Consider the following 26,660-nt stretch of genomic DNA (forward strand, 5'->3'; position numbering starts at 1 on the left):
AACTACCACTTATGTGGCTGAGCCAGGACGACCAACGTAAACATGTAAGTTGGTCCAAATATACACATACTCATTTTTATTTTAAAACTTATTTTGCATCGTAGTAATTTCTTCCTTAAAAATAGCCAAGGAACCCTACTGTTTTGGCCTTTTTTTTTTCTATAAATTGCTATTTTGAAAAGAAATCATAGTTATCTATGTGCAGTGGACAGACCAATGATATGCTATTTTCTAGTGTTGAAAAAGTTTCAGAGTGGTACCTAGGAGCAATCATTAAAACCATGTTATGTTATCTCCATAAAGTGCACTTTTTACAAAGTGCTTTATAAGTAAACGGTGAGTTAAAACTCAGGAAGAGTGGCTACTTTTTTACTGAATGACACCTGGTCAGGTATTTCCTGCAAGAACAGAGACTAAATCTGTCCTTCCAATCCTTGTCATGCTAGGCATGAAAAGCAGACAATTCTACTTCTAAAGTCTTTATGGATCTTTACCTGAATCTCGTATAAAGAACAGGGTGGGTGTGTGTGTGTGTTGGGGGGTGTATTCATGCTAAAAGAAGCCACAGAGATGATCTAGTTTATCCAACACCACTGCCGCCCCAGAACTTGTACTGATGGCCTAATCTAAGGCCCAAAACGGGACAAATTCTTTTCCAAGCTGCACAACCAGAAATAAAATCAGAATCTAGGCCTCTGCATTTCCCATATTCCCCCCAGTACAAATGGGTGATTAATGTGTATTAGATACAAACATCAAGATCTTAAAGCATATGAGAAGACAGCAAAACAAATGCAAGTCTAGAAAGAGTATCTATTTTCCTTACCCAAATCTGAAGAATGTATAGCAACGGTTCTCAACTGGGGGATGATTTTGAGTCACCCTGGGAGACATCTGTCAATGTGTGGAGATATTTTTAGTTGCCACAACTGGAGAGATGGGGGTGGGGGGTGTTATTGGCATCTAGTGAACGGAGACCAGGGGTGTTGCTAAACCTTCTATAATGCACAGACAGAACCAATAATGGTTAATTGTATATGTCAACTGGGCCACAGATATTTGAATAAACATTCTGGATGTGCTATGAGGGTATTTCTGGGTGAGATCAACATGTGAATTGTACACTGAGTTAAGTGGATTGCTCTCCCCAGTGTGAGTAGGCCTCATCCTATCTGCTGAAGGCCTGAATAGAACAAAATGTAGAGTAAGGGAAAATTTGCTCTGTCTGCCTGTCTTTAAGCTGGAACATCAGTCTTCTACTTTCAATCTCAGACTGGAGTTATACCACCAGCCCTCCGGGGTCTCAGGCCTTCAAACCACCTGCTTTTCTGGGTCCTCCAGCTCGTCAACTGCAGATCTTAGGCTTCTCGGCCTCCATAACTGAGAGAGCCAATTCCTTCTAATTAATCATACATATCTCATATATATTTCCTACTGGGTTCCATTCCTCAGAAGAACCTAGACTATTACCGGGCCCCACAACAAAGAACTACCCAGCTCAAAATGTTAGTGCTGAGGTTGAAAAACTCCAATGTGCAAGAATACTGACATTTGCATAATGGAGACATTATATTATATATAACATAAATTTTACCATTTTAACCATTCTTAAGTATACAGTTCAGTGGCATCAAGTTGTGCACAATGCTGTGCAACCATCACCACCATTCATTCACAGAACTTTTTCATCTTGCAAAACTGAAACTTTATACCCACTCAACAATATTCCCCAATTCCTCACTCCCCCCAGCCCTGGCAACCACCATGCTGTGTTCTATCTCTATGAATCTGACTATTCTAGTAAAGCAGCTCATATGAATAGAATCATAGTATTTCTCCTTTTTTGACTGGTTTATTTCATTTAGTTCACTATCTTTAAAGTTCACCCATGATGATGTAGCATGTGTCAAAATTCTCTTCCTTTTCAAGACTTAATGATATTCCATTATATGTATATGTCACATTTTGTTTATCCATTCATCTATTGATAGACACTTTAGTGGCTTCTACTTTTTACCTATTGTGAATAACGCTGCTATGAATGTGTGTGTGCAAATATCTATTTGAAACCCTGCTTTCAAATCTTTAGGGTATATGTCCAGGAGTAGAATTGCTGGATCATATGGTAATTTTGTTTTTAAATTTTTGAGGAACTGTCCTACTACCTTCCATAGTGGCTGTAACATTTTGCATTCCTTCAGGTGCATTTTGAATTGGCAAAGCTCCCAATATCTAGTTTTCTTCTGTCTATTCTTCTCTGCCCTTTCATGAAGCAGGTAGTGAGCCAATACTTTAAAAATTGGAGTACTCTTAAAGAAACCCTAAGGAATGATTTTCAACAAAAATAGTCACCATCTAAATTCCCACATCATCTTGACTTCTCTAAGGGGCTCCTTCTTTGAGAAAAAGGGTCTTGCTACTTCTGAAATCTCTTATTTATATGTACCTCGTGGGAAAAGATTCTTGTTTTACAGGGTATAATACTACTGTTGAGTAGACTTTCAATCCAAGTTCAGTCATTTCCATGAGTTAATTCTTAGAGAAATGTAGTTTTACATAATTACACCCAAGACAATTCAGGAAGAGTCTGAAGGCCAATTGATTTAACTTTGTTCCCACAGGCGTATCCTGATTTCTAACTAAAAAGTATGGTTAACATACCTACATGGAACTGTTTGAAAGGGTAATAAGGTAACAGCTTGCACATCTAGACCTCCTGAAAGCAGTGGTTCTCAAAGTGTGCTCTCAGGACTAGCAGCATCATATCACCTGGGAATGTATTAGAAATGCAAATTATTGGGCCCCACTCAAGGTCTACTGAATCAGAAACTCTGAGAATGAAGCCCAGCTGTGGGAGTTTTACACACCCCTCCTGGTGATGCAAATGCACATTCAAGTGGCAGAATTGAGAACCAGGGCCTAGATCTTACTTACAAAGCACTTTTATACTCTTGATATTATTTGGACTTCGCAACAACCTTGTGAGGTAGGCAGGGCAGGGGTCCTGTCCCTTTTTACAAATGGGGAGACAGGCTCAGAACAGTCATCTGACTTATCTAAAGTGACATAGCTAAGGAAATGAAGAGTTAGAACAAATTATGTTTAGCACAATATAACGTGAAGGGCTGGAAAAAAACAGGATCACACAGCCAAGTAGTCTTATTACATAGATTAGGCAACTAGAATACAGAGAAGGTTACAGGATCTGAATAAGACCACACAACATCAGTTTTCATCTGAGCATTAAGCCTCTGATATTACCTCCTTCCCTCAAACAATGAGTACCTTTTCATCTCCTGAGGCTCTTGTGACAAGTACTTAGTTTGGGACCTACTAAGTACTTCGCATGGATAAAACAATAGGATAAAAGGTTAAGGCCAGAGACTGAAGGCATGGACAGTGGACCTTAATCTGATCAGAAAAGAAATGAACAAATGATGGAAAGTAAAAGGATCTAGGGACTTTAGGATTTTGAGTTTGAAAATTTCGAGATGATAATAACAACAACAATGTGATCAAGAGGTATTTAGCAGTTTTAGGTGTTAGCAACATCCAGGACATGGCCATGAGAGATGGCTGAAGAAGAATTGAAACAGGGCTCGCCATTGTGGTGGAGAGAAATGAAATGAGAGGTAAGGGTGCCTGAAGGATTAGCCATGTGAGGTGACCAAGAGAACATATGGTAGTATAGGGATGGCAAAAATGAGAAGACCATGAGCTTAGCATCTAATTTTTCTCTAAAGCGGACCAATAGAGAAGCCAGTAGATGGTAGTATTAGTGAGGGGCTGGAACTGAAGGTCACACAACACAAAAGGAGCTGAGGTGGTAAGAGAAGATAAAAGCCTACCGGCAGCAAAGAGGAGATGCAAGAACATCAATGCTACTCTCTTAACGCTGTAGAAAGATGAGCAGCACCTAAGCAAAAGGCTGCTGAGAGGCAGAGTCCTCAAAAAAGAACAAGTGAAGAAGCTGAGGATACAGGAAAGTGTATCAACCTGAGAAGCGGTGTTTCAGAGAACAGGAGGCAAGGGTTTGGGATGGGGAGGAACAATGGGAAATCAGATCAGGAGAGAAGGGACATGAAATCCAGCTCCAACACTACCAGCTCTGGGTAGTCTACAATCATGGCAGAATTACTCACTTTCCCATGGGAATGAAATGCTATCCTAAGACCCCGGTAGCTGACAAATTGAACATCAGTATTAAACAGCTTGCTCAGCTGAAACTTAATCCCATGCACTACACAACTAGGTTACCTGGCTTGCCATAAAATTTTATTTTGTTTTGTTTTACAATTTTGGAGATCTCACCTTTCCATTTTAATGTAGTGACTTCTACCGAGTTCTTTAAAACCACCTATGATGTAATCATCTTGAAAACATGCCTGAAAAGTAGGTAGTGAGTTAAGTATTATCACTATGTTGCCAATAAAGAAACACAGAAGTTAACCGACTTTCCCAGGGTTACAGAGCAAGACAGAGCCAGGCCAGAGAAGATTCTTAAATGAAGTACAACAATGGTTCTCAAAGACTAACTCGATATTCCAGGCTGTTTGCAGATGGTCTATAATGCCGGGAGGAGGGGTCAAGATAGTTCTGTCCCAGGACGAGGAAGAAGAGAGAGTAAGAGAAAGAGAATTAGCACAGATCAAACATTCCTGTGTGCCAGGCAATGTGCTAGACACATAACATGCTCAATTCATTTAATTCTTACAACCACTGTTGTGAAAGACAAGTATTATTAATTCTAGCTGAGGGTCATAAATGAAACTTGCTCAATGACACTGGACACAGTACTGTGCACCAGGATGCCTCAAAAGATGGCAAGACCTTACTGAAGGAAATCTCAGCGGATCCTCTTCCCACAAGCCCTAACTCCTACCCCATTATCTAAGAGCATATCAGAGTGGGGTGGATCCTGAGAGCTGACCCCTGTGCCACTCCCCCAGCTACATCCCATTATTACACATTATTTAATGTCAAGGCACCATGGGAGATTACTCCCAGGTTACATTCCTACCCTGAATGTTGAAGAGGCTGGAAGTCTGAACTAATGGGTAGGTAGGTGGTCTCTGAGATTCATTTGTGTCACCTTAAGCAGTCTATATATCAAAATAGCTTGAGACTCAGGCAATACCACTCACTGTCTTTCTCTAATTATTCTACAACTTTAATAATTAATGGGGGGAGGGGGTTATTAAAATTAAAATAGGGGCAAGATGAAGCAAATGTACATATAACTTAAATGTGGGAATCCCAAGAATAAAAAGCTGTTAAAAAGTGTGTGCATATGTGCATTACATACCCACACACACATAAATGTTATTCTTAAAAAGAGAACTGTGGAACAGCTAGAACATTAAAATCGCCCTTTCATAAATTCCAGGGCATATTCATAACAGGAGTCAGACAGATTTTGTTTTCTACCACATAGTTCTATAAAAATAAACTGTCATCACAACATCCTTGTGGTAGTAAAAGGCCATATTTGCCTGCAGTTAAATCCAACAGCAGCTGCTCTATGGAAAAAGACGGCCCAATAATTGGCTTCTTTCACCTCTGTTAATCACGAACAAAAGTGTCATTCAGCTTCAAAATGGACAAAATGCTCCAATGGATGGTCAGCTAGCTGAGCCAATGGGGTGGAATAACAATAACCCTGTAGCATTTTCCTTTTTCCTTTTGTTTGGTCTTTCAAAGCCCTTAATTAAGACCTGCACAAAGCACCCCTACAGGCTTTTTTCAATGAGGCATTACATGCCTGTTTTCTTGTATTTAAAGAAAAAAAAAAAATAGCAGGGATTTTCTGAAACACATTAAACAGAATACACAATTTCCATTTATTTGCAACTGAAATACTGTTAAAATTTTAGAGCTTAAATATTATCATCAGTAACAAAGCGAGTTCTTTCCATTTCAGGCTTCGGGACTGGAGGGTGAATGAGGGGTTGTTTAGAAGGGAGGTGGGGAAGGCTGGAGCCGGGGTAGAAGAGAGTGCCAGATTGAGGAAGTGTTGTAGAACCATTTCTCCAGAAGTAAAACTGTGATCAGACATAACTTAGAAATATCTAGATTGGTATCCTATACCTTTTAATAACTTAATATGTACACATTGAAAGAAACAGCAAATCTCATGAGATATTCTTAAAGCAAACAACTAAACAACTGAGACAAAGGGTAAAAGTTGGAATTGAATCTGTTTCTCACAATCTCCTTTTAAAAACTACATGGAAAAAGATAAAATATTTTTACAATTAAACAATCTCTATAAGAACTTTGTGCAGGTCTTTAAATGATTTCTGCTTCTATTTCCCCCCCCTCCCCATTTTGGCCTAAACAAAGCTTCATATAATTATGGTGGATAAGAATCACAATGCCTTAGTTTAAAAATGTCCATAGCCTCATTAGCTTTTCATTATTCAATTTTCTCTTTGCACAACTTAAGAAAGGCTGTTGTGCTCATTTTTAAACACCCTGAAATATAATCTTTCTGGGGTTTAGACTATTCTGAAAATACCTCATTCTGCCCATAATTTGTTCTTCCCTCTCCCTCTCACAAATATCCTGAGTGACAGCTTAATGTGACAGCTTTCTTGCCACAATTCACCAAAGGGGAGTGGCAGGTAGGGCTCTAGGAGAACAAATACCTAACAAAGCCATCATTCTGGGGAGTTACTTCCAAACTGTCAATCCAATCCATCAAGTGGAATGTGCTCCACTGTTCTCTTGTAAATGTGCTTATTTCAAACCAGGCAGAACTCAGGCAGCTGCCCCAAAGAAGACTAAATGACCCAGCTCAAATGTCACCTCTGCTGTGAAGCCTTACAACTCCCCAAGGCAGAGCAAGCTCCTTTCCTCTTTGCTCCCACAGCCCTTTGTTCATCCCTCCTTATGGCGCTCCCACACTGGATTTTATTTGTGTTTATGTCTGTCTTCTCCACCAAACCAGATCACCCATGGACACTGCTGGGCTGGCACGAACAGAATGGAGGAGAACGCAGGCTCTGGAGTAAAACCACTTGGGTTCAAACCCTAGTTAGAGATTAAAACCCATGATCTTGGACGTGTTACTTAAACGTTCTATGCCTCGGGGTTACTAGCTTAAAATGGGGATAAAGAATACCTTTTTCCTACAGTTTTTGTGATGATCAAATGAACGAATAAATGTAAAGCTCTTCCCACAATGCCTGGCACACACCAAGAGCTTGATCGAAATTAAAACAGGAAATATAATCCATATCTTTCCTTCTGTCACGGCGAATATAGTAACACAACCTGAAGATTAATAGGCAGACACTCGTATAAATTCACATACACACACACTGGTATAAACTTTCGCTAAGCAAGTGTCATCAGTTAAAATACAAGCCCCAAAGTCAACCTTCCCATGTCCTTCTATGTATTCAACATTTAAGAGTATGCTACATGCAAGGCCCAGATAAAGACAAGAAAAGAGCTAAGATGCTAAGTGAGACTTGATTCCTGCCCTCAGAGAGCTTACAAGCAATTCTGAGCATGAGGCAAATGGAAATATGTTGTATTAAGGGTTGATGCTATCCTTTCGCAATATATTTGATTAATGTGCATTTTTCTCAACAATGCATTAAATTGCCAAGTATTTAAAAGACTGATGTACAACCAAATTGTCTCATTTCAATAACAAAAGAGAAGAGCATTTAAGGATATTATATTTCATAAACTTCAATGAGCCCTTAATTCTTATTAATGCTCCACATTAAAACAGCACGTGTGTTGGTTGCAGGTCCATAATCTGCAGTCTATGATAACAACTACTGTCTCTGGAGCACTGGAAAAGTCCAAACTACTGATGCATGAAATTAGAAGAATATGCATCATGAAGAAAACTGTAGCAAAATCACTGTTTCCGTTATGCTCTTTTCAAAACTTTAACATTAAATACAGGATCATTGCTTAATGTAGTAATTCTGGTAAGACCTACTTTAATGAAACCACTACGAATTAAAATCATTAGTAAAGTAAATTATCCAGAGTTTTAGTTATTCTTTAGTTGAAAAGTATGTGATTTTGCTACACATTTGTTCATGACCCAAACTTTTATCATAACACTAATTTCATGAGAGTGTGAATAATGCATTAAAGCTACCAATATGTTTGCATTTGACAATGTTAGGCAGATTTACTACATCTCATTCTCTTTAAAGGAGTCATAGCAGACTAACAGTAACGAGCTACTTAAATCAACCTCTGGAGCAAGCCTCCTGAGGGCAGAAGACACCAGTAACACAGGCCTTTTCTTACTCACTCATGGATATTTCAAATTCAAATAAAACAACAGTAGAAAACCATACTATGATAAATTTTGGTTGCTTTTCTAATTTTTCTATAGAAGTATGCAAATAGAGGGGGGACACTCACCTAGTTGACAATATCTAATTATCCTAAGTTAACTAAGCTATAATAATAAGTCAAACTATGTCAAAAGTCTTAATATTTTCATCCAAGAAAAAGTGGTGTGCCCATCACCTTAATATGATCCAGGTATTTCTTGGCTGTCTGTAAAATAATCCCTACTGAAACACAACGAATCCTTAAAACATCCCTGAGAGTTTAAAAAGGATAATATAAAATTTACTGTAGTATCAATATAATTAAAATTTAACAGACATCTATTTCAATCATTGTGTAAAACTCTGAAAATATCATTTACGGGCAAAATTCTGTTGCTAATGTCTGTACTCTGCTGAATGTTTTAAACTCTAAGAATACTCCAGTACATACACTGCAGGAAGGCTTCCAGTGTTTCTGCTGTGCTTCTCAACCAATCCTTTAACAATTGGAAATGCTTTACGACCAACATCTCTAAATTAAGGGTTCCTCCCTTTTACTTTTATGTTAACAAAATGAAGTGGTTCTCCTAAATACTGATTTAAAAAAAAAAAAAAAAAAGTCTTGTAAGCATGGAAATTAAAAGGTAGAACAACACCTCCCTTAAAAATCTTTTTAAGTAGTGTGATAAATGTGATATCCTACTTTCTAACAGTGTAGCTGTACCCCCAACAATCAAGTAATTAGCATACAAGTATTTTTACTATAGAACATCCAAGAGCCCATGATACCATTGTTATTCTAGATACTCTCTGAGAGAAATGGAGCTGTTAATTTTGTTTAAGAAAATGGGAAGAAATATAGTTTTGAAGCTGGATAAAAGAGGTCTCACAAGTAAAGCTCTAAAATTATGTTACCAAAAACAGTAATATTAAAGAAGCCTTATAGATTGTCCATAGAGATGTGGGCATTATCACTTTACTAGGAACAAAGCCCTGGATAGAATTAATAATTTCAATTACTCCTGGCAGAAAACAGTCTTTGAATTCCACAAACTTCCAACGTGGAAATTGAAACAGAACTTTCCATAATGTTGTTGCCGTGATATTTAAAAAAAAATAATAACTCACATAGAAAATTTTGCTTCCACCTCCATTTCTTGCTTCCAGGCTCTAGATGAAACTACACCTACAGTAAAAACTAAACAAGATAAAACAAAGACATCCCTTTGCAGTCACTGCAGAAACCTCTCAATTTCACCCAGCAAACCGTATCTTCATGTTGACAGTGACACATCACATCGTGATCTCTTCTATACTGTGACTACATGTGACTGCCTTACAAAAACACTTTTTAAAAATACTAAAGTGTTTTTAAGAGTCTAATCTTATTTCAGAAGTTCACTGAAAATAAGGAAATGTTAAATTGAAAAAGAGAGACCAGAAGAGAACTATTTAGTACCGTTAAGTCACAAATGTTTTCTTCCTGCAACTTCAGACAAACGCATCATACCACCATTCTAATGAAGAGCATCCACCAGTCACAACATTCAAGAACTGAAGCCTAAGTCACTATGTCAAAGGTATAAATTATGGTCCAAAGACAGCTCCAGGCACTGCTGAGCTTGGAATTGCTCACTGAGTAACCATGTTGTTCCAAACAAACTAAATGCTTAAGAGGCTAAAGGGCAGTGGAGGCAATTATTGGAAGGAAATTTCTCACTAGGCCAGAAAGGAATAATTAAGTCTTTGCATGCTAAATCACATCACTGGGGTTAACAATGAAGTAATCAAGTGTAAATGGTGACAAAGCCCATCTATAGGACTCATGAAAGGAAATTAAGGTTGTGAGTAATCTAGGCTATTGTTGCTTAAATACCACAAAAATTAGTCCCTAAAACTTCATTCATGTATCCTCTCTTTATACAAATGTGTGTGCTCTTTGTGGGAGGCAAGAAATTGGTTAATCCAGCAATTAAGGCAAATATACTGAATCATCAGAAGTAAAACACCACTCAGCTACTAATTCACAGGCAGAGATCCAACATCATTCCTCATACTACTCAGACTGTACCAAGCGCTCACTAATGAAATACCTCCATAATAGGAGATACATACGTGTTTTACTCAAATATGTGGCTAAAATCATTTAAATGATAAACCTAATGCACACTTTATATATGACATTTTCTATGCTGTAGGACAGAGAAAAGAACTCACACACACACACACACGCAGCTGTGGGGGAGATGGGGCGGTTAACTGGGGAGAAAGATAGAGGACACACACATAATCTCCCAACAACTAACTGCTCAGTAGCAATTAAAACCGGTTATTCTCTAAGGGAGCAAAATAATGTTGACCTCACAGTAAAAAGACCTAGCTTCAGACTCTGGATCTACAACCTCAGGTTATCATCTCACCTCAGAGACTCAGTTTCTTCACTTTATGTAAGGAATGAGGCCAAGACTAAAATTTCTCAAGACTCTAAACTGATTTGGTACATCTGCACCAGAAGACTCACCAAAAGCTGCAAAAATAAAACAGCATAGAGAGTTCCTATGCACCCTTCACCCAGCTTTTCACAGTGGCACCATATTGCATAACCGTACTACATTAGCTAAAACAGGAAATTTACTTTGGTACAATATTATTAACTAAACTACAGACCCTACTCAGATTCCACTACTTTTATAAGCACTCATGTTTTCAAGCACATGTACAGATTCATGTAATCACCACTATAATCACAATAAGGAATTACTCCATGACCACAGAAACAAAATGAAACAGAAAAAAACAAAAAACCCATAGGCATATTACTCCACTTGAAACAAAGTCCTAGGTAGAATACTTCCAATTCCTCCTGGCAGAATATTTTCGGTTCCTCACAGAAAATAGACACTATCAATTCCATAAAATTCCACGTAGAAAATGAAACAGAACTGCCCCTGTTATTGCTGTGAAATAAAAAAACACTCTTAAGGAAAATTTTGCTCTCATCTCCATTTCCTGCTTTAGGGCTTTAAATGCAACTACACCTATACTAAAAAGTAAATAAAACAAAGACATCTCTTTGTGGTCACTGCAGCATCCTCTCTACTGCTACCCCTTTATAGTCAGTCACCCTGTCCTCCCATCTCTGACCTGATCTCCAAAACTGTAATTTTGTCATTTCTAGTGTTCTAAATGGAATCGTACTGCATATGTAACCTCGAGATTGGCTTTTTCATTCAGCATAATGCCCTTGAAATCAATCCATGTTGTTGTATGTATCAACAGTTTGTTCTTTTATTGTGTACTATTCTACTGTATTGATAACAGTTTATTATGGCATATTGAGTTTATTCTTTTTATGTTTTAATCAAGTTATCACTATGAGGTAGGGAGGACCTTTTTAAATCTTGTTTGCCATTGCTTAAGATGAATTCATATTCCAGTAGATACATATCTTAATTGGTAATTATCTTAATCACTCCATTCAAGGTTTCCCTGACTATCCTACTTAGTGAGTCCCCTTCATCCTGCTTTATTTTTCTTGACAGTATTTAACATTACCTGACCTTATATTTTTATTGTGTTTATTTTTTTTTTTTTGTCTAACATCATAACTACCCCACTTCATGCCAAGTGAGTTACATCAGGGCAGGGACACTGTCATATCATTAGATATCTATACCCCCGACACTAAGAAGTTTCTGGCATATAAAGAACTTAAGAAATTTATGTTGAATAAATTAGTTTTTTAAGTACTAACTTACTATCTCAATAATTATTACTTTAAATATGAAAGACTATTGATTCCATAAACCATTTTACGAATATTAGTAGCTCTCAAAAAATAGTTTTAACTGATCAAGTTATTTCCGTGAAACCTTTTTATTCACTTCCACAAATTAACTACCGCCTCCAATTTCATAAAGAACTAGGCCCAAGAACGACTGAACAAAAAAGATAAGGAAGAAGCACAAGAAATGTTATCATCTGACAAACAATGAACTCAAAAGTCTTACATGTTAAAGGGTTTACACGGTCAAAGAAAAGACTACCTAGTCACATCATGAGCTTCCTTCTGCTTTGTGTTGTTTTTTAACATACTCTGGAGGGCTACCAACGATTCTGGGTAAGTCATAAAACTAAATGTAACTGGATTTCTTCCCTGTTAAACGAAGAATTTGAGCCAGATCAACTGTTTCCTACCAGTTCTTAAAAGAAATGAACTGAAAAGAGAGGGAAGATCTGAAAAATAATAGCGAAACTTTGGTGTTATGATTTATGTAATTAAAAAGTTTAGCAAATAACAAATAGATACCAGGTCGATAAAGATGTAATTGTAAATACATGTTCTTGGGGAAAAGAGGCTTTTCATTTCCCCCATTAAAAGACCTAGCCTCTTTGATGAGTGGCCCATAACGCACACACACACGCACGCACGCACACACGCACATGCGAATTTTAAGACCACTGTAACAGATGACCTTTAAGATTTAGAAGAGTTCAAATAGACATTCTAAGGAGCTGAGAACACTTCAGAGGACAAAACAGATGTAACTCTCTCCAGAACTAATTCTCCTTTATAAAATAATCAGTTCATGATATCCATGACACACAAGATAACGAATGCCTGTATCTAGGAGGAGCACTACAGGACACTGTCATACAACTCACTGGTCTGAAAAACCAAGAACCAGCACCTCACCTATAAACCTGTGCATCCTGATCACCTGTGGTTTCTCTATCTCTAAAAGGGAGAAAATAACAGTATGTGCTTTAGAGGGAGTATTAAAGAGATAATGCACGTAAAGCGTGTCACATAATGCCTGTACTTGATAACATTCATTCTTATTAGCAACAAATGATGAGGATGGTTTATCTGAATGGCAAGACAGACCATAATGAAGCTCTTTATAATGAAGAATGCAAAATAAGCAAAATGAAAAAGCAAAATGGTTCCAGGAGAAGACAACCCTTAGGTCACCAAGTAAATGACTGTCCAGGATAAGGCTGGCTATCACCAGTACATGCAAAATCAGAACTGTGGTCAAAGATTCAATCATGAACAGCCCTGCTGCTAAAGGAAAGAGCACATAGATCCAAACAGGAACCCATCCAGTCTGTAAAATATTAACGGCTTAATAAACATCAGCTCACACCATCAACAAACACAGTGTTCAAGTCAACTAAAGTGTACCAACTAAATTAATACCAAGTTGACCAGATGAAATGCCTTGGGGGGAAAAAAAGGCTCATGGGTGATTCACTTTTATGCTGACTTCCCTATAAAAACATCTTCAACAGGAGAGGCAGGAAATTCCAGTGAGAGAAAGGGGGCAGCTATATGGAAACCATCATACAGCACACTTTGCTTTTTAATTTACTTCAGGGTTTTGGTTTAAAGAAGCACATTCAGAAACTTGCTCCTTAAGAAAAAAATGTGTATGCTAAACAGAACTGATCCTCACATACCATCTGTGTGAATTCCACAAAAGAATAAGCAAGCCCAAATGCGTGAATGATATTTCCCTGACAGAAAAACACTATTAACACAGAAAATGATAAAGCTCTTAAAGGAAGATGTATGAAAAGCAGAGACTAAGTGAGAGATACTTTAAAGTTCTGCTATGAAGAAAAGACTTTAACCTTACAAAGTAAGCAGATTTTTCAATATAGTTTACACCTCAATCAAATCAGTCTCCCACTATATGTACACATGTGTATGCTTTTTCAGGATGTTTTATTTTCTGTAATAGCCTATAGCTTCTCACCATTTTCTTTCTCATATTACCCTTTCCTCTTCTGATAAACTCTGTCAACTACCCAAGCAAACTACAAATAATGATCTCCTGAGCTTCAGAGATCAACTACCACCTACTAACTGTGGGACCACTGAGAAAGTTACCTAACCCTTTCAGATCTCAGTTTGCTCAGCTGTAAAATGGGACTCATGCCAGGGACCTAGAATAGTTGCCGTGGAAATTAGGGTTAACACATGTAACATGCCTAATACAGAGGCCTAGCAATTCCTCATCAAATTTCCATTTTTTTTGAGTCAGACTTTCTAAACATGGACACACTAATAATTCAGTTTTTTCACTGCAAGGAAAATGCTCCACACTGGGATCACTTCAAGTCCTTGGGGGCATCATAGTAATTGCTGGGTATCAAAAAAAGGGCAAGGAATTCTATTCTTTAAAAAGTACAGCATTTAAACAAAACAGTTTTAACAGCTTTTGCTAATTCCACGTACATACCATGCTAACAATATATCGAAGCTATAATGAGGGATCAAACCTCATTACAGCTCTAAGACATTAAGACCTAGACCAAAATTTTCTTATTAACATGTATTAGTATATGACCCAGGATCCCACTCCTCGGTATTCATACAAGTGAAATGAAAACCTATATTAGACAAAAACCTCTATGTGAATATTTATACTAGCTTTAGTCGTAATTGCCTCAAACTGAAAACGAGGCAAACGTCCTTCAACTGGGTAATGGATAAACAAATTGTGGCACATCTAAATAATGGGAATAAAAAGGAATATTATATATTGACACATGCTATATCATGGTAGAATCCCCAGTGCGTAAGTAAAAGAAGCCAGGCACAAGTCTACATTGTTTCATTCCATTTATAGGACATTCTGACAAACTCAAAACAATATAAAGAGACCTAAGGTAGAAAATAAATCATCAGTTGTCAGAGGTGGGGAGAGTGGCTGCCTACAAAGGACACAGGGAGAGTGATCAAAATATTCTAGATCTTGACAGTGGTGGCGATTACATTACTGTATGCATTTCTAAACTCACAGAACTATGCACTAAAAAGGGTGAATTTTAAGATTGAGAGATTTGGGGGAGTTTTCCCTACAAATTCATGGTTGTGAATGTCAGTTAAGTAGTCAGTTAAGGAAGGAAGATGAAATATCCAAGATTAAACTACTTATTTTAGGAGAAAAACATGGAAACACTAAAAGAAAGGGGGACCTCAGAAGATTCATTTGTGAAGAACCATAATAACTAAACATTTTAAATATAACCTTCCAAGAGCCAACAGATTTGAAGGAAATCTATTATCAAGAACTGCAAAAGGAATTACTCATGAGAAAATGTAAAAGGTAATAATTTCTAATAGCACATTGTTTTACAGGTAACGTTCAGATACAAGAATCATCAGAAATACTTTCTAGGTGAGATGCATATAAACATTTAAATATTTGGCTGTATCTGGGATAAAAAAGGAGCTCACTTCTTTTTAGATAAATCATCAACTCCTGTCAAAACCAGCCCATATGTCTAAGAAAAAAATGAAACTAGAAATTCAGGGTGTGGTAACTTGAGGCCTAGAAAGGACCCTGATAAAATGTATGTCATTATTTCTTCCACTAAAGTCATGAATCTTATCATCTTTGGATGTTACAGTGTTTTCTTATTCTAGAATACTACCTCAGTCAGGGTGACACCAAAGGCAAATACTTTTAGTACAGAAGAAGACCTGAAAAGATAGCAATTAATTTATCCCTTTTCCATGTTCTCGGCCGTCTCGTGCCACACCTGCTAACAAGCCTCCACACTGTGTCTTCAGAAACCACAAAGCTAAGCCATTAATGCTCACTAAACTGAAACCAAGTCCCCTAGTAGCAGGCTGATTTTATGCAATAGAAACCTTTAAAGGTCATTGCAGCAGTGCTTGGCTAGCATGAGAATGATCAATTGATCTCTTTCTGTGGACTGACAAGAAGATAAACATAAAAGCAGACAGTCCTCAGGCATGTTCTAGTGGGAATCAAGCATCCTCATTCCCAATGTGTATCCATCAAACACACAGTACACAACCAACCTGGGAGAACAGCATTCTAATGTCATACACACATACACATACACGCACACATACTCTCTCACTCTCTCTCTCTACCCCGCTACCTCTTTGGTAAAATACATGATTAAGTAGGAAACCCCACCATGAAAGCATGTCCTATAAACTCATTTCAACCTATTGGAAACTTATTTATTCAAAACACGAGATTCTCTTTTCACAGAATGAGTCTTTGGAAAGCACAGTTTGACTGCTAACAGCAGAGTCTGTGGTTAGTGCACAAACTTGCCATCCATGAAGTATGAAGCCTTCTGCCGCATGCCCTCACTGACTCAGACTGTTTGCAAAAGACAGGAATGAAATATTCCATATGTTTTCTTTGTCAGTGACATGGCTATTGAAAGCAAGGCCACGGGAGACTCCCTGCTGAGGGACTGGGTCAAGCTATTCAAGTGTAACCAGGCAGACGTCAAGATGGTAATGGGAAAAACATCTCAAACATTTTTTAAGAAATAGACGCAGGGTAGAAAATATGCACAACTGTATTTGAAACACTCGTCCAATCTAAATAAGTTGTGAGCACTGTTGCATACATTAGCTGCTGCACTGGCTTTATAATTCATTTTCCAATCAGGTCTGAATCAAAACTCAGAAGAGTTTTTTCTAAAAAAGATTTAACTGTGCCATATAACTTTTTAGAAATATGAAAGAATTTTAAAGACAGGATTTTTGTTCTAAAATTACTTTTAGAATAAGCTTTCCTTTATCTACAAAACATAAGCATTGGTTTCAAATGTAAAAAAAAAAGAATACATAGGTATCCCATAACTAATAATCATTCTCAAAGTACTTAAAAAGTTTTCTCATAATCTGCATATTTCAAGAAACAAAATGATGTGAAGAAACAAGAACACAGCTAAACTGTCAGTTCTGAGTAAAGCTTCGTCATCCCCAACATGAAAAGTGACATAAAAACCAACAGTGAGCACTCGCTGGCGTGAGGGTTCCCCAAGAGTTCACGTGTTCAATGAAAATCCTCGGTGTTCAAAAGTCTGGAAGCAGAAAATTAGTATCTGAAGACCACGCTGACACGAAGGCCACCTGCCCATTTGCTGTGAGGAGAAACACTGCTTTTGTGTAGGGACAGCATCTTTCTATGTGACCAGCAGAATGGAATCACAGAGAACCAGGCGAAGAAGTATGATTTCCCCCTAGTATCTCCTCCAGAGAAATTAACTCCCCACCGTTGTTGGGTTTTCTTGTTAGAAGGGGAGTATCGCCACCTATCAGAAGGTATCTTGATAGAAACATATGTCCTAATCTTTCTCCACCAGGATCTTTACGCTTTTCTAAATGGAAAATCTGCCAGATGTGTAGCACAGTGGCTTACCTGTGATGTCTACTGCAGGCTTTGAACCTGATCTACATCCAAAGGACCAGAGAAGTAGGCTCTGGAATTTTAAATCATAAGATGGTAACACACATATACAACTGCTTAGTCACTCCCAAAAGAAATGACAAATTGGGTCCTCGCTGTCACTCAAAGAGAGGTCATGCTTTAGAGTTTCCTACATGTGACCCTTGAAGATAAAGTCAAGCTATCTTTATTTGCAGATGGGAAAGCCAGTGTCCTAACTGGTTAAGTGACATGTCCAAGTTCACAGATTTAGGAACTCAAGAGTCTTAAATCTCAGTGTCACATTCTCAAAAATAAAACCATTTTTGAAGGCCTGTTCACAAAAATATGCCTGTAAAAAGAAGACTGGAAAGTAGATAGTGACATAAATAGCTGGATTACATGACCATGGACTCAAAATAACCTTGGAGAGAACAGAAGGCCAACAAGAAAATTTTTCTTTATTACGAAGATAGGAAAATATTAAGATTCAAAAAACTAATCAAATGAGATGAACTAACAGATGTAGTTCGACAAGGAAGAAAACCAGGATGATGATAAATCGCTAAGTATCAGTTAGTAAACTGTATAATTTTAATGTATAATTTTTAAAACAGGATATTAAAATATTTGAGATGTATTAAACTCATTTAATATTCCCTTCTTAACTTTGATCAAATTATATGAGAATTCTATATATGCTTCAATTGACATGAGATAAGGAGAGCTTAAAGATGATCCAATGGGCAATTACCACATTCAGAAAAAGCAAAGACTGTAATTAATTTAGTGCCTAAGAGAAGTCTTCAAGAATATTAAGAAACCTAAAGGTTAGTCGACATTACTTGTTTTCTCCCCTGCCACTACGAAAAAAAAAAAAAAGAGTTGATAAACTTTAGAATACTGAGTTCCTAAAGTATAAATTATTCAAGAGATAGTGCTCTCAGTCTCTGGAGAATTCTCCTGCAAGAAAGCAGCCCTCTGAGATGGCTCACACACACAGGAAGGGTGACAATCTAGAGCAGAGTGGCAAGCACAAGTCTCTCTATTAAGAAAATCTAGTCTGCCAAGCCCTTCACATATTATCCATATAATTTCTCCAAGGATCTCCTAAGCTTATCCCTTAGGAAAACGGGCAGAATCAGAAAACTAATTAACATCATAGCCCGATCCCTCGAGTTGGAGAAAAGACTGCCAACTTGGAGGTGCACCTCTTATTATCCTGCCCCTTGAACATAAGAACCATGAAGGGAGTGAGAATTAACAACATCCATCCACCTTCCTAGGAAATAAGAAAACAGCTCTAATCAAGCTCTTCAGGGGAGTTTTGATGTCACCACTTGTACTAAAGTTATTCTGTGGTTTACACTAAGAGCTACAGTAAGAACCTCACAGCCAGAGGGGAAGGGAGAAGTGGGACCCGAAGCACTCCAGGCACATTCCTTAGCCCTGCCTACTACAGCTCCTAGGTAAAGGCGCCATCTCCCTGCCAAATTTATGTCACTCTTCTTAGGAGGGAAAAGTTCTCCAAATAAAACTTTAAAAATATACTGGAATGGGAAGAATCTAACTCAGGATTTTTCTGGATACTGGGTTCTAAAACCTGATTCAAATATCAAAAATATTTTCTTGTCAAAGTACATTGAGATTTCATTCTTTCAATGGTCAAGTTTATATTTAAAACTTTTTTTTTAAAGGCTACATCCTCCTAGTATAAAAATATAGGAAAAAACACTAGCTAAAGGGGCTTATATGATCTTATATTGACTCAGAATATTTAAATGCAAATTAAATATGCAGGATAAAGGGTCATTAACTATCTTGTAATATATTAGGTACGCTTTCTCCGCACGTCCCTAGCACAGGCAACAGACCAGCATGGGACCTAAACATATACCCAGTCTTGGTCCAGCTGCCTCTCAAAATATCTATGGTTTACATTTCCTTACAAGGATATTCTTATATTCTAATGGGCCAACATGTTGCCACAGGGGGTGGGGTCCAATGCTTTCCCCATAAGATCTTCCAGCACAGAAAAGAAAGAACTACAAAAATGTATTTTGAAAAATGTTCATTTCCTAGACTATTAGAAGAGAATTCCTGAACTTTAATTGCTGGTGTCTAAAATAAGAAATGCATAATGCCAAATCTTGCTCATGTGCTTTTTTGACAATTAAAATATGTAATGATATCAAAACATGCTTTAGAGACTAAGAACCATCCTAAACATTCAGAGTTTTAATTGCTTGTACGTGACACAGAATACTTCAGTATGCTTTAAGAAACTTGCTAAAAATAGTCCTAGCCATGTACCTAGTTTAATAACAAATATTTGCCTATGGATAAGTGAATCCAGAATATATACCACCACATAATTCCATCTTGCCATTTAAAGGGGGTACTTAAGTCCTAACTTGCTAACATCTTTAGAAAGTTGATATGTTATTAAATGTACATGAACTATAAAATCATGATCTGTCTCCTGCTAAGACTGATTTCTAAACTCAATTTTGAACCCACCCAATTTCAGACTCTAAATAGAGCTGATACCTCGCGTACAGTTTGACCATCAAGAGCTTAAAAGACACAAAAGAAATGTCAAGAAGAGCAGACAAATTAGCCATTGTGTAAGAGTACTGATTTGCTAAATGCCCCAGATTTTTCTTCTTCACTGACAGAATTTAAAAATAGAGCATTTTATTATTCTCAATGAAGTTTTTAAAAACTATTTCACTGAACAAAGTTGGGGGCAAATAAAGAAAAAAGTTATCGATATTCTTTTATATATAGAAAAACAAGATTTTAGCATTGCCAAAAACTTGAAGGTTGCAGAAGGCAGTTAAAGAGCAAGCTGGAAAATGTATCTCTAAAGCCAAAACCTTGAGATCTAGTCTAAAAATTAAAAGAACTAAGCTTTCTTATCAAGAACACTCTAAGTTATATTAGATATATTTTTCAGAGTTAAGGGAATATTTGGCAGGGTTTAATTTTTAATCCAGGTATACCAACAAATATTGTGCTTTTATGAAAATTTATATCTTTTTTATAGAGAAAAAGTGACAGTCTTAGAAAAATTTCAATGAGCCAGTAAACGATTCTTAAGCTTTACTTGCTTAATATTCTACACAAATTCAGAGAAATGCAAAGCATTGAGAGACATTAGCCATCATCTACTCCAATATCCATTATTTATTGGTAAGACCATGAAAATACAAGGATAGGTACAACCAAAGAGATCAGAAACCAAAATCCAAACTTGCAGGCTATATTTTCCACTATTATAAAGATTACTAAAATAAGAATTTGAGAGACAGACTGACAGAGGACAAGAAAATGCCTAAACTTGCCTGGATCCACCTACCAGTACAGAACTTTGATCTTCCCTAAGAGATTAAGTTGTCAAATGTTACCTTACGACTCTAATGTTAAGAGCCAAGTGCCTGGACAATAAATGATTGTGATACCATAATTGTCATTAGCATTTAATTTGACTGGAAATCTTAAAATGTTAGTGGTTACTACAAGCCTTAAGAAGCCCAGAATGAGAGAATTACTGGTTCAAGTACTGGGAATTGCTCAGACCACACCCAGCACGTTGTTGCCATGTGAGGCAGTGAATTCCCTATTCAACGGAAATATTCCAGTAGGGATGGATGATTGGAGGTTTCCAGGGTGGGTGAAAGTCCATGATTTAGACTCTGATACTTCACTTAACACAACATAGAGATCTGAGAAATGTATTTTAAAAAAATTAAATTAAATAGAAAGAAAACTCTTGGCAATTAAGGGCTGTTTACGTCCTTGTTTTAAAGGTGAAGAAACTGAGGCCCTGAAGGGTTAGGTGTGTGACCCTCTCAAGGTCACTTGTGATTTATTGACAGATCTGGAACCCAGCTTTCCATAACCTCAGCAGAATGCTCTTTTCTCTCTTGTTTTTAAAGAGAACCCAGAAGTTCACTGGTTTATAAAATAAAGAATCTATACTTAGAAGATGTTCATATATTGGCCTTGTTTAGAACCAAGGTCACTTGTATATAACATTAATACATCTCTAGAAAGGCTCCACACAAACTAAGCTAACATTAAATTACGGATAGTAATTCAGTAATCAAGAGGTATCAAAACTCTACCATCAAAAAAGATATAAACATTTAGCCACTGATTACTGATCTGCCAGGGAATACAGCAGACACTGGAAAAACATAAGAAAATACTTTCAAATGATACTATTAAAAGAAGAAAGGTGTTTGGTGTAGTGAAAAAAAAAATACACCTTAGGCAAGAATCTGAGATGATGCTTCCAAAAACTGAAGAAAAAGCAACAGATTATTTTTAAAAACACTTCAAAGTCCCTCAGGTAATCATCAATTTTATATTGAAAGCTTGATAACCTGCCCATGTACAGGATACACACACTGTGAAGGTTAAAGAGATTATGACTAATTATATGGAAGTAAGGACATTGAGTAACTTTTTGTATAGTATCCAAATTACTGAAACAGGGTGATTTTATTTTCCAAGTGTTAAGCCATACCCACAGGAAACAAGCAGGGCTATTCTACCCTAGAAAAGCGCCTTAGCTAGTCATGCATTCTGCAACAAGTCTCCATGGCAAATTTCCTAACACAAACTTCTAAACACAAAGAACTCCTCCAGGTGAGTGGTATAGTAAATGGGCTTGTGCAACTTCAGCTAAGAATGATATTCTGCTACTCTTGGGATCTTTTTATAAGAGGATCATAACATTATCATCACCTTGCCACCCTAAAATTGTGTAAGAATTATAAAAGCAAAGAATTTCTGGAAGCTAAAAGCAGCCTTACATATAATCTAGTGAATCCAATTACTTCATTTTTCAGATGAGAAAATTGTCACCAAAAAAAAAAGAAGGACTTGCCCAAGGCCACACAATTATTTAATGTCCAGACCATGATCAAGGGTTCAGACCTACCACTGTCTCCATGAAGCCACAGGAACAGCCTTTAGAATCTTAAAACTGCACCAGACATAATCAAGGATGTGGAAATTTGTGCTCCAGGTCTATAGTTCTCAAACTTTGTAGCAGTAACACACAAACCAGAAGACACATGTAAACAATCCCCTCCCCAACGCCCTTGTGACTTCATCTCTTTCTCCCCTAATCGAGACGCTAGTAACGCAGGTGAATAAGAGTGCCCTCATTACCATCATATAGGAATAACCCTCAACCCTTTTAATAAAATAAACTTTAGAATTTTAATGTAAGTAAAAGTACTTCCTTTAAAACACCTCAGGGTGAATTGTGACACAGGGTTGAAAACTGTTGCAAAATATAAATACTAACTACAGGTGCAGCAAATGGTGTGAACATGGGAATCCCATCAACAATACTGGGGATTATATCTGACTCTGCCCCCAGCCTCGGATAAAGCAGCTTTCAGCAGGAAATAGACACTGTTAGACTGAACAAGTTTAAACGAGCCTAAAGGAGAAGAAGCAGTTAGGTATCTTCTCTCTGGGGCCTTCTCAGATCTGGACAAAAGACTAAAATGGTGAGAATGCTGAATTTGGCAATCCCGTGTGGGAATGACATCTGAATTCCAAGCCCCAATTCTGCCCTCAGTGTGGCCTGAGTCCTTATTTATCCACAGCAATATTTTTAAGTGCCTCCTATGTACTAGGCTCTGTGGACTCCAAAAGGGAGTAAAATAAAATCCCTGCTGTCAGTCCTGGGGTGTCCAAAGTGGGATGCGCATACCCCTAAGGGAGGTGAGGGTACACCACTGAGGAATGAGAGGAAAATAAAAGAACTTTCATTAATAACTATAGTCTCATCTTTTTAACTTCCATTTCTGTGTTTGTAATTTTATATATAACTAAGTATGCCTTGATGCACATGCTCCAGAAATTAGGAATCTATAAACAGAAGTCTGGGGACCATGTATCTGGTCCCTTGGTGTCTGACTGTGGCTCCCTAAGGCTGTGATGGGAGAGCAGACTTAGGAGGAGACTTCAGATGATCTCAAGGTGTCCTGTGCGGTCCACTGGAGTGTGTAGATCCACAGCACCTGTCCCTCCTCAACTTGGCCTCTGAGAGTCACTGGACTAGCTGGTTTCCCAAAACACAAATATAGTGCCCTTGAAATACTTTTCAGAGTAAAATGAAGAGTTTTAGAGTGAAATAAAAAGTTACCAGGATATACAATCACTCCATTCATAGGTCATGAATGGGAAAGGAAAATATAACACACTCACCACCGCAGCTCAGAAAAGTGATATGATGATGCTAGTTTAGGCAATGTAATCTGGACCGGTGCCAATTATCTTTCTGTTTCCCAAAGCCATGAACAATACATTTTGTAAGGCTCAAGGTTGAGAATATAGTATTGTACTACCTTCAGTGAGTTTTACGGGAAGATGCCTGATGCTCCACAGAGTGTGTGCTCATAAAAATGTGATATTTCTTTGTGGTTTTAGGTACTAATGTAAAACAGCTCTTTTCCTTATAGGGCAAGCCTACTCATAAAAACTCGAGGAATCTGCTAAACAAGGTTTTTACAATGGGTCAAAATAGTAAAATCATGCTTTTCTATTATAGAGAGGCCTGACAGAGGTTTCAGCTCTCCTGCATGAATTCCCTAAAAGTTTCAAGAGGACTTGGAGGAAAAAATAGCCCCATCCTCTGTTTCCTTTACTTCTCCTCACTCCCACTCTAACTTTCCCACTTAAAGTACCTTGGTGGGCAAACTGTTCTTCACTGAAAAATTAACTTTTTTTAGTAAAAAGTTAAATTTCACCATATTGAAGGAAAATGACTTCAAATGTGTAACTAACACACCTGAGGAGGCCTGGGGAGGTGAGAGAGGGGCCTGTAGGCCAAAGAATGAGACAGGTTCCAAGTCAACAGGCCTACTCAATAAAACCCTATTAGCAGAGGGCAAGCAGAACACCTCCCACCACCCACCTGGAAATGCAGCAACTGCTCTGGCCTGCAGAGAAAGGATTTCTTCACAGGGTCTGTTGTTCCTTTAAAACTCTATTTCTAAGGTCCCTTTCAGCGGCTATAAGGTAAAAGGAAATTCCCTTTACCCAAGTGCCTCTCAGAATCCCTTCCTCTCTCAAACAATTCTTTCACTGCTCTCGATTTAATCACTCATCTGGCCACACAACTGCAAGAGCACACAACAAGCCCTGCACTCAATTACCCTATTCTTTATTGGTGGCATGTGGCGATGCCACCTCCAACACCAATTTCAGATTCCTCTTATTTTCTGAAGGGAATGTCTAAAGCTCCCTGATCTCTGTTTGAAGAGGGTGTTTTTAAGTCAGAACCATTTGAGAGTTTACCTGCAGGCAGCTCAAAAGGAAAGTTCTGCTGGTTAAGAAACAACAGACAACTGCTGCCTACCTTTCCAATGGGCAGAGCATATGCTCTGGAACTTTTTCTTCCAACATCTTGTACTTCAGGTCAGAATTCCTTTTTTAAAAGCCCTTGCTATGTATGAATATTCCTACCAAAAGAAACCTGCAATTTCGCCCTCCCTCTCCCTTGCTTTGGCTTGGCTCCTCTGCGCGCTCCAGAACCCCGGGCATTTAAGGGTGAGGCCAGAAGGAACTGGACTGAGGTGCCAGGTCGCTCTACCTGGATAGGGCCAAACTGGAAGGCGATTCGCCCTGAGGTACAGGTGTTTCTTCTACCCACATGCTGGAACCCAGGAGGCTCCAGGTGCTTCCCCACGGAACGTGCCTGGGTCTGCAGACTCGGGCCAAGTTCTAGGCGCCCTCACCCTCGCCGACTACAAAGCTCTTGCCAGAGGAACAGGGGCCTTCGAGAGAAGGGAAGGTCGCGTGAAAAGGCTGCCAGGGCAAGCGTTTCCAGATTCCTCCCTCCTCTCTGGCCCCAGATGCACTTGGGAGTTGGGGGGGAGGGTGACTGAGCCGGAAAGTCTGGGAAAAAGGAGCTACCCAAGGCTAGGATTCGGACTGGCCAAGTTTGGAAAGCCCTGGCGCGGGAGTGGGTGCCAAGAACCCACTCACACAGGTGATCGGCGCCCCCTCCTCGGGACAATGGGGGTGGGGATGGGATTGACCGCTGACTCCGCCCCACCACTGTCCCCCAGTTTGCCCCTCCCGGGCGCCCACACCGCCCGCACTTACAGCGCTTGGGTGAAGGCGCTGAGCCCCTCGGGCACTGTCGTCAGCCCCTTCCCGGAGCAGTCCACCCGACGGTCGCCGTCGCAGCTGCAGGGCGCCGCGCAGAGAGGCGGTGCTGCGCCGCTGGGCTCGGCCGAGCCGCGCAGCCCCAGGGCGAAGAAGCAGAGCAGCCCCAGCGGGCCCAGCATTGCTGCGGCCGCCTCCCGCGCCGGCCTTTCCCGCGGCGCAGCTCGCTCAGCGTGCCTCCGCTACCCTCCGCCGCCCCCGCGCAGCCGGCCTGCGGGCTGGGGCCGGGGTCTCCTCTCTCGGCGGTCGTGCGGGCTCGGCCCCTTTAACAGTCCACGGCAGCAGCGCAGGGACGCGGCGCTCCGGAGTTTCGCCCTTCCCGCTGCTCCATGGAAGCGCAGAGCCAGCCCCGCTCCTCTGGCGGCTCAGGCCAGCCGGCCCGGTCGGGCGCAGCTGCGGAGACCGCACTCTGCCATCGCACCCGCCTCCCGATCTCCGGCCTCCTGCCGCAGCCGCTCTTCAAGATTGCGGAGCACAGCCTTCAGCCATGCCGGCCCCTGAACCCAGCCCCCGCCCGGCTCTCGCACAAACACCCGGGCTCTTTCTCGTTCGCTCGCCGCCGCAGCTCAATCTCCTCCCGTCCTTTCCCTTCTAGGGTTGCACGCTCGGGTTCCCAAGCCCCCAGCCGCTGGGTTATGCAAATCACTTAGGTACATGCAAAACTAACCCTTCTCCCGGAGCGTCATTGGCCGGGGGAGGTCTCGAGCTCATTACTATGCAAGAAGGATAGTCGCCATTGGCCAACAGTAGGACCAGAGGGGCGTGTTTATCGGGCGTGAGTGACAAGGTGGTGGTGGTTCAATGCAAAATCCCTGACTTGGCTTCATTTGCGTGGCAGGTTGTGGGTTGAAGGTGGACGGATCTAAAGAAGTAGAGGGGGACTTTACCCTCCTCACCTGTCTTCTTCTGCAGAAATTGAATCTCCTAAATTGGATGACGT

The 26,660-nt window shown here is 39.3% G+C and overlaps 1 protein-coding gene across 3 annotated transcripts in view; it reads right to left on the minus strand.

The window, feature by feature from the left end:
* Nucleotides 1-26,360, minus strand: part of LGR4 (leucine rich repeat containing G protein-coupled receptor 4) — a 90,660-nt gene extending 64,300 nt beyond the window's left edge. For 2 of the 3 annotated variants that reach the window (XM_039866036.1, XM_039866035.1), the window contains exon 1: nt 25,658-26,360. In XM_039866036.1, the coding sequence (XP_039721970.1) occupies nt 25,658-25,842 (185 nt within the window). In that variant the 5' untranslated portion in view covers nt 25,843-26,360. Of the gene's footprint in view, nt 1-25,142; nt 25,525-25,657 lie in introns of those variants that run through there. The other variant, XM_039866037.1, reaches the window with a different exon arrangement.
* Nucleotides 26,361-26,660: the final 300 nt, after the last annotated feature.

Source organism: Pteropus medius, unplaced genomic scaffold (assembly GCF_902729225.1).
Source record: "Pteropus medius unplaced genomic scaffold, Ma_sr-lr_union100, whole genome shotgun sequence".
NCBI classification, from domain to species: Eukaryota; Metazoa; Chordata; class Mammalia; order Chiroptera; family Pteropodidae; genus Pteropus; species Pteropus medius.